The 8,854-nt window shown below is 45.5% G+C and overlaps 1 protein-coding gene across 3 annotated transcripts in view; it reads left to right on the top strand.

The window, feature by feature from the left end:
• Window positions 1-557: 557 nt before the first annotated feature.
• SMYD2 (SET and MYND domain containing 2) overlaps window positions 558-8,854 on the top strand; it is a 31,353-nt gene continuing 23,056 nt past the window's right edge. The window contains exons 1-2 of one of the 3 annotated variants that reach the window (XM_050894941.1): window positions 558-606; window positions 4,370-4,433. Coding sequence is in view for 1 of the 3 variants with exons in the window: in XM_050894940.1 (XP_050750897.1) it covers window positions 1,029-1,210; window positions 4,370-4,433 (246 nt within the window). In the remaining 2 variants the exon portion in view is untranslated. Of the gene's footprint in view, window positions 607-1,026; window positions 1,211-4,369; window positions 4,434-8,854 lie in introns of those variants that run through there. The other 2 variants (XM_050894940.1, XM_050894942.1) reach the window with 2 other exon arrangements.

Genomic DNA, 8,854 nt, shown 5'->3' with positions numbered 1-8,854 from the left:
AGCCCATCCCTTATGACAATTTTTCATTAATTCCATGAGATTTTTTTTGGCTCAGACTGCAGGATATTATCCTAAAATACTAGGAGAGGATGGTCAGCTTTCCAGCCTCTGAGCTGTAACCTAAATCTGGCATCCACAAGCCACGCACGACAGCGCTGGGCTGGCCAAGGCCCTGGCCTGACTCTCAAGCTGGCCCAGCTGCAGCAGGTGTGGGCCAGCCACATCCAGAGGCCCACCCCACCATCTTCAGTGGCCTTGCTTCCTCACCGCACTGGAGAAATGGGTCATGTGTGGGTCCCTCTGCCATCACAGCCCTACGGTGGGTGACATAAACCAGGACGGGCGGTGGGGAAACCTGAATGGCACAGGACTTGGGTGAGCTGAGTCCTGCCCTAGTTATCAAGCAGGCCATGACACCTGGAGGCCCCTGTGGCCTGAACAGCAAAACTGCTCATGACTGAAGTGCTTTGTCTCCGGAGGCCTTGCTGTTACTCTGGATAGGGGCTGTGAGGCTGGTGGGGTGAGCCTTTCCCTGGGGTGCTCGCTGCTGGAGATCTGGGTCGAGGCCGGGTCTTGAGGAAGCTTCCGCCTCGTCTGCGAGTGGAGGTATGCGTGGGCAGCCCCCTCCCTGATGCCAGCCCACGGCGGGCGAGCTGAGGGGTCCGTCGGCCGGGCGGCTCTCCTGGCACCAGGGTTTCGGGGCCCAGCGGGCCGAAGCCGCCCCGGCCCCTTCCAGCCAGGCTCGGCGGGGCCGCGCCCGCAGCGGGAAGACGACTTCCCGGGTGCGCAGCCGCCGGCTGCCCTCCCCGCTCACCGCCGGCTAATCCCCCGCCGCCCGGAGGAGGCGCTCCCCGCACCGCACGGCGGACAGGGGCAGGCGGCAGCGGCCCTCCGGTGTCCCGCAGCGCGCTAGGACCCGGCGGGCCCCGGCCGCGGCCTCCCCGGGCGCCCGCCGCCGGCGTACGCGAGCCGGGAGGGGAGCCCGGCGGAGGCCTGCCCCGGCGCCCCTTCCCTTCCCCGCCGGCGGGATGCGCTCGGAGGCCGCGCCGCAGCCGGTCGGCCTGGAGAGGTTCGTCAGCGCCGGCAAGGGCCGGGGGCTGCGGGCGCGGCGGCGCTACGCCGTGGGGGAGCTGCTCTTCAGCTGCCCGGCCTACACCGCCGTGCTGACCGTCAGCGAGCGCGGCAGCCACTGCGACGGCTGCTTCGCCAGGTAGGGCCGGAGGGGAGGCCTGGGGCGGGCCCGGGGGGCGGCGGCGGCTCGGCGGGCGGCGGCGGGGCCTGCCCCGGGGCGGCTTCTCGCGGTTCGGCCGGCGGCGGCCCGCCCCAAGCCAGCGGCGGGTCGGCCCGCCCGCGTCCCCCGGCCGTGGCCGTGTCAGTCAGGGGCGTGCAGGCCGCCGCTCCGCGAGCGGGCCCTCTGCTCGGCCCCCCGGATGCTGATCCTGGCAGCGGTGCCCCGCAGAGGGTTTGGCAGGGCGGCTCCGGGGGCCTTTCTCTGCAAAACTTTCCTCCTCCTCGGCTCGTGGTTCTCTGGCGGCAGTGCTGTGACGAAACTTTTAGCTCAAAACTGGTTTTCCTTGCTTAACAGTTCAGGAAAAAGGAAAAAAAAAAAAAAAGTTTTGCTCTTCACATGCTCTGGCAGTTACGAAGACACGTGTGTAACCTTGCTCTCACGGGAAGTTTCATCGATCCATCTAGTTTTGTAGTAACGTAATACTCGCTGATTTTGATGAAGTTTTGACAAGGGAAAAAGGGTCTGCAATTGCCTAATCCACGCTTTGCATTTCCATGGTGCGAATGGAGTATATATGAATGGAATAGATATATATATCTGTAATGAAATATCGGATATGAAATACCTGTGTATTTCTGCTTCTCTGTCTGAAACGTTAGTCTTCTGGCAAATTACTTTTACTAGGGCAAAGCACAGGCAGCGCGAGAGGTTTGTTACCGTGTGGCTGTGAGCATTTAAACTCGAGTGCCGCGTGCGCTGACGGCAGGCCTGCTGCTGCACGTTTCGTGGCTCCTGGCTCTGGCAGGCTGCGGGGTGCTCGAGTTTTCTGGGGGCTCAGCAGCAGCCCTCCTCGCCTGTGTGGAGGGGCGGTTTGACCTGCTGCGGTGTTCCAGTGGTTGCCATAAACCTCTCAATGTCAGCTGCTGCAGCAAAAAAAAAAAAAAATGCAGTTTAGGGTTATCGTTAGAAAATTAGGCACGGATGTGACACTGTGGCATGTCACACCACACCACGTTTTTTAAAAGGTATAGTACTTTCCTGACTTCTGGCAGCTTGCTGAAGAATCGCAGTGCTTACCTGGTTATAACTCAGAGCGAATGTTAGTGTTTGCCTCAGTAAAGGAAAACTTTTGCTGTTGTCGTACTTTTTCTATTTTTATCAATACATAAGTATTGCTTGCATATGTAGACTGAGAGGCAGACTGAAGAATAGAATTATTACACTCTAGTAGGTCTTTTCATCTCATGTCCTGTCATCTTAGCTCACATTTTTCATTTTCTTCTCTTTTCTCTTGATGTTGTCCTTTTTCTTTCCTTATTACATTATCTACTTATATGACTTACTCATTTTATTCACCCCTCTCTTTGTATATGAGCACCTAATATAGTTCCTAGTGAAGTCAGTGAAGAGAGTCACATTAATTTGAAGAACTGTAGAACTGAGGTGATTTTCCTCTGCTCTTTCTTTTGTTGGGTTTTTTTTTTTTTATCTTGTGCCTAACCACAAATTCCCTTGTGCCACAGAAACTGGCTGGTTTTGTTTGTCACATCCAGAAGATTTCTCTCTGTAAAAGGACCAAGGAATACTTTCCATGCTCCATTGATATGAAGTAATATTGTAGAGATAATAGTTATCTCATGGAATAGCTTTTAAAGATCGTCTCCAGGAGCAGCCGATTTAAATGCTGCTTGTTCTCCATGCAAGCTTCTCCCCTGGAGCTCTGCAGGAGCGCAGTGATCAAGGAATATACTGAATGCAGTACCATAGCAGTTACAGTGGGGTAGTTTGAAACCTATTTCACACCAGAGTGATGAGGTTCCACTAAGAGGAAAGATATCTCGGTGATGTAACTTGATCTGCCAGTGCTCAGAAATGTGTTTTGTGTCTGTGCCCCGTTGCACTAGCACCGAACTAGCACATACTAGATTCTGAACTGTGCTTGTTGAACTTGCAAAGAGTGTTAAGAGGACGGTTGTGGGCTCAGCACTAGTCTTGGGAAGAGAAACTTTGCTAAGTGGTCATAAAACTGTTCTAGTAAAATGGGCAGAATGAGACTAGAACATTGTATTTGCATCTGATAGTATTTGTTACTTTAAATATGCAGCTGTGCTTGAGGTACATACTGTCAGCAAGCAGAGTCATGATGTTAGCCTGACTCACTCACTTTGCACCTTCTACTTTGCAAGAACAATCGGAGGATGTCAAGACTCGCTATGCTTCATGGACTCCGAATGCCAGTGACCTCTGAAGTGTTGTACAGTATCATGTTGTATGAGGACACTCACCCTTGTTTTACTCCAATAAACTTACCTGAGTTCAAGACAATTCTTTTGCCACTTGTACTGGGGAGGGTGTGTAGACATTTTAAAGTGTTCAATACTGAGAGATCCCTATTGCTGTCACACCAAAATGTCATGTGTTGGGTAACACATGCTCTATTTTTGATGGGATCTGCTGCAACACACGCACCTTGAAGCAGGAAAGGACCTTCCTTTTGGCAGTTCCCTGCGTTGGGATATATACAAATATGAAAAAAGGAGAGCACAAGCCTTAGGTCACCTTAGAATACACAGATATTGGAGCAGACATTAGCGGGACAGTAAGAGGCTATGTGGTGACAGGAAATCAAACAGTGTATTTAATAATGCAACATGTTTTCTTAGTGTTGGGAGGTGGTTACTCACGAAACAATGGTCATGCTTTCTGTAACCAGACAGAGAAGCAATGGAACTGGCAGAGCAGGAACAAAGGGTTAGTATCAGTGAGGAAGTACACAGAGCAATTGGGAAGTTTGGAAAGCAAGGAAAAGTTAGCTATCAGTATGCATCATATAGTGGCAAAATATGACGCTGTCTGTCAAACAGCATAGAATAACATGTTTCCAAACCCAGCAATTTATCGGGACAACACAGTGCTTTTGCATAATAACAGTTGTTAGGAAAAACTTGCTTTTGAAACTCTAAGCAAATAAAAATAGCGTCTGCCATCGGAAGATGGGGTTCAAGCTGTAGTTGTAGTGTTCTGAAGAAAATACAGTTTTCATTGTGAAATGCAAAATACTGTGCAAAAAGTGATACAGGATACATTTGTATGTCATTCAGATTTATAGAATAGAATAACTTCTGTTTTCTTTTTAAGGAAAGAAGGATTGTCCAAGTGTGGAAGATGTAAACAGGCCTTTTACTGCAATGTGGAATGTCAGGTACGGTAATGCAATTTGTGAGGATGTGGGGGGAAGGAGAGCGGGGGTAGCTGAACTCCATTTTTTGTTTGTGCGGCATTGATAGTCTCTAATTGTAGCTAGGGTTAATAGTAGTCCAGTCAGTTTCAGCATCCCACAGATGCTGACCATGGAGTTGTACACTGGACAATTACAGGATTTGGACATGGTCTGCATGAGTCTTTCAAGATCAGTAGCTCCAGGGCTTGGTACCACTGAGACTTTGATTAGAGCTGCCTGTCAGCCCACTAATTATGTCTGTATTACTTCTTTCTTTAAGCACAAACCAGATAATTTAACATTAGCTCGCTAAACTGGTAAGAGAGTCTGTGTCTGACGGAAAAATCAAATCACTAAATAGCTATCTTAAGGGGGTTTTGTTGGGGTTTTTTTTTTTTGGAATCTGTGCAAATATTTTGGGTGACCACAGCTAACAGTAGTCATAACCATTTGAAACCTACCATGTATTCTCCCTAACTCACTCATTCTGGCAACTTTTATTCTTTTTGTATACTTTGTTTTTTAAAAGCCCCTGACAATAGAATATAAGCATACACTGAGGTAGAGCAATATGAAGACATCCGAAACATTTGCATGCAGTTTCAATTCCATTTTTACTTCAAACTAGAATAAGCACCTTTTAAAAAAATAATTTTTGCCAGAACTAGTATCTAGCCTGTGTGGGCTGTCAGCTTGATATGGAAGAATAATCCAGTTTACGTGTGAAAAACTCAACTGGATTGCTAGCTAAATAATGTAAGCTATGTAAGATCTGTGGTGCTGGGCACAGAGTATGGAACAGTGCTCGTGAAGGATTTGAGTCACCAAAGGTCTGGCATGCAATTATGTGTTAGCTATAAATAATCCAAACCTTCTCCTACATAGTAACATGCTGTTGAGTGCGTGGGTTGCATGCAAAGTATTCTCCATTGTCATTATCTGGACGGAGATGTTGCGGTTTGTGCTGTTCAGTTCCCAAGCACTTCGGAGATGGCTACTGCTTTTATTTTGAGGATGTATCTTATTCTCCTATTGCGCAAGTTGCAAAGCGAGCCTGGCCTCCCCTTAGTTTTCCTTCTGTTGCCTCCCCAGATTCCTGCTTTCCCACAGTGTCTTAGTGAATTGTAGGTGAATCAAATGGCCTTTTGGTTTTGAAGCACCAGGAGGACTCAAAATGCTTAAAAGAAATAAGTTTTTTACAAAATTTGCAATAGTTCACAGAATATTGAAAGACTGACAGCCAGCAGTTGCTGGGAAGAAAGAGAACGCTTACTGTATGAGCATCGTTAAGGCTCTTGAGAGAAATGTGGATGAGTTTTAAAGACAGTATAGAAAAAAACCCGTGATTCATTCATGTGAAATGCTTATTTGTAACAAATACTTCCATATGACATTATTTCTTAGGAAGCTTTTAACTAGATAAGGGAAGGAAATACTTCAACAAAGCAATTTATTGGCTGTTTAGTGCTTTTTGTCTGAGATTGTGGGTTTCTTCTCTTACCACATAAAATTCACAATGGTTTATGAAGCAGGTAAGCAAGATTTACTGAAGTAGGAAAGCTCAGTGATTTGTGCCAGGAAAAACAGCAAGTAGATATCATGGTGGAAGTAGTAGAACTTATTTCAGCTGATCCACAGTCCTTTCCTTTTACGTCCAAGTCCCTTCTTCAGTCCATCCCTCAGTGTCCTGACTTCTAGCCTTGACAAAGTTTATACTTTTATATTTAAGAACAAGGAGGTTTTTTTCTCTCTTTCCCCTGGGTAGTCTTGTACATGTATTGCTTTCTTAATTTGTTTTTTTAATACGTTGGTTTTTTTGGTGGTCAGAATACTCTTTCTCTAGTGGGGCATATTCCAAGAATAAAAAACTGAACTGCTCAAACTGAGTGTCCTTAAGACTGCAGGAGATGATGCTCAGCAAAAGCCTGTCTGTCTGATAAGTTAATGAATTAAAATCTTTTCTACCTGTTGGTGTGTAGTATGATGCTTCAGGTATAAAGGCATTTTTTAGATGTTGTGATGTCTAGACAGTAGTATGACAAGCACAGGTACTAGCGCTTCACTCTTACTGGTGATATGCATATGGTTTTTGACTCCCTAGTTGATATAACATTATCTTCCGTGTTTTGGGCCTTTCTGAGTCAGTCTGATGAAATTTATGTATGTTGCTGAGATTGAATTCTTTGACATTCTTTCAAAGTTACCTTCAAGCATAATATTCTCTAGAAACCGGTCTCCACTGACTGTACGTGCTGCACAGTCTGCACTGCATCTTCATCCCTGTCTTGTTCAAAGGCACTTTTCAGCAGTTCAGCAATTCTTTGTCAAAGCCAAAAAGGACATCTGTGCCTTGATACTGAACTTGTAACACTGGGATATACAGTAAATGTGTCCCTTTTGCCTCCATGGATGTGAGACTTCTTCATGCAACACTGATAAAAGGGCAGGGCTGTACTTGAGAATTGTGATGGCATTGTTCATTTGATTTTTATTTTTTTAAGTTAATTTTCTCTGTAAATCCGTGTTTTCTTTGCTCAGTTCAGCTAAAAATTACATGTACCCAATAAGGACATGGTATGATTTCACATGTTGGTTAGTACCTTGTTACTCAATGTAATTCAGTTTGACAGCTGTTTATCACATGAAGTATACTGTATGGGATAGAAAACCAAATTTTTTGAGCTTACTCTTTTTTTTTACTTAAAGACCTGCTATACCACAATTCATAGGAATTCTTTTTAGTGGTGGGGAGAGATGGATCAGAAGGAGACAAGAGAAAGGTGCCAAAGTGTGCAGCAGGAAACACATTTTTTGGATGTCTTTTTCAGAATTATGGATTTTATAACTGCAGACATCTTCCTCTCTCTAGTGCGTTTCTGTTGAATGAGATTTTTTTTTCTCTTTCAGAATAACATCATTATTGAAAGTAAAGTTAGTGACACTGCATGTATTTCCCACTCTGTTGAGCCATGTCGTATCCTTGTTTTGAGCTTCTTAAAATACTTTCCAAGCATTTAATGAATGAAGCCTCACAGCAGCCTTTGTGGCATTTCTGTTTTTCCAAATGGGGTATCGGTACACAAAGATACATTGACTTGCTGAAGGTCTCCCAAATGGTAAAAGAGTGCATCTCCTGCCATATGGCCAGGTGTTTGATGCATTGACCAAGTCCTGCTTTGCAGTGTAATTCCTTTGCCCTGGTCTCTGGGAAAGGTGGTGTCACACTGTAGTGTGAGGGACTGAACCCAGGGGAAGACAAAGTCTTGCAGTGATACAGTGGCTGATTTGTTTAGGGCTGTCTCTGTACACACACATATGCACACATGCTGGCCCTGGCACAGTTCCCTTAGTGCTAATGTGTCTTTTGCCTGTTTTGGTCTATTATTTTGCTTTTAAGATAGACAACCTTAGGTTTGACCTATATTAAGCTGGATGTTTGCATAGGCACAGAGTCAGTCTCAGATGCGGGGCATGTGAGAGCGGAAGTTGTCTTCACTGCCTGTCCTTGCTGCCTTGAATGTTTTGCGGGTTGGTAGGATCTAGCCTGGGTTTGCTGTGTCTTTCTTTTCCCAGCTTCTAATCCAGTTCTCTTTAAAAAAGGGTTTGTGATTTCCAGCTGATTCATACGTTCTGCTCTCCACTATTGCCTCCTCGAAGCACAGGCCTGTTATTGTAGTAGTGGCTTTCAGACCCCATCTGCAGCTGTTCGGGTCTTGACTTCTTAAATTATAATAATTTTAGTCAAACAGCAGGAGACCTGTGCTCATTTTTTCTCCTCAGAAATTAGCTGCTGAAACACTCTGAAGAGAAATGTTTTAAGAGGGTTACGTGGTTGCAATTGTGGAACCGGTGAACTTGAACCAGCTACTGGAGCTCCTCTTTCTGTTATTACACATAGCTATTATTTATCCCAGACAGAGTGGAGATCAGCTAGCCAAAGTGCAGAAAGAGATGTTTTTGTCATGACTTTCCATATCTGAAATATATTTCGAACAAAATATTTACGGGTTTTTCTTAACATGTCATGTTAAAGAGTGCTGTAGTTGGTATTTCTGGAGTAAGGGAAACATGTATTTTTAACCAGCTAGTAAGCCTCAAAATGTAGTTGTAGACCTGGAATTAGCATCAAGCAGATGTGTTTTAAATGGGGCCTTGTAGAAATTGCCCATTCCTATTTGGTGAGCTGTAGAAAAAATACGGAATTCTTACTGTAATGAGTCTGCAGAAGAGGAATCTGACACTGCAAGACCCTGCTTAAGATTGCCTTGGGGAAGTGTCTGTCCCCCTATCCAAAATCTTTCTCCATGTGATTTTCTTTGATAAATGTCTCCTGTGAACCTTTTGAACATTAACCCATGGAAGTCAAATACCCTCTGTGGCCCGGCATTCGGTAAATGATGGTA

Source organism: Gymnogyps californianus, chromosome 3 (genome assembly GCF_018139145.2).
Source record: "Gymnogyps californianus isolate 813 chromosome 3, ASM1813914v2, whole genome shotgun sequence".
NCBI lineage: Eukaryota > Metazoa > Chordata > Aves > Accipitriformes > Cathartidae > Gymnogyps > Gymnogyps californianus.
Note: the sequence above shows the minus strand (reverse complement) of the source record. Positions and strands in the feature narration are given on the sequence as shown.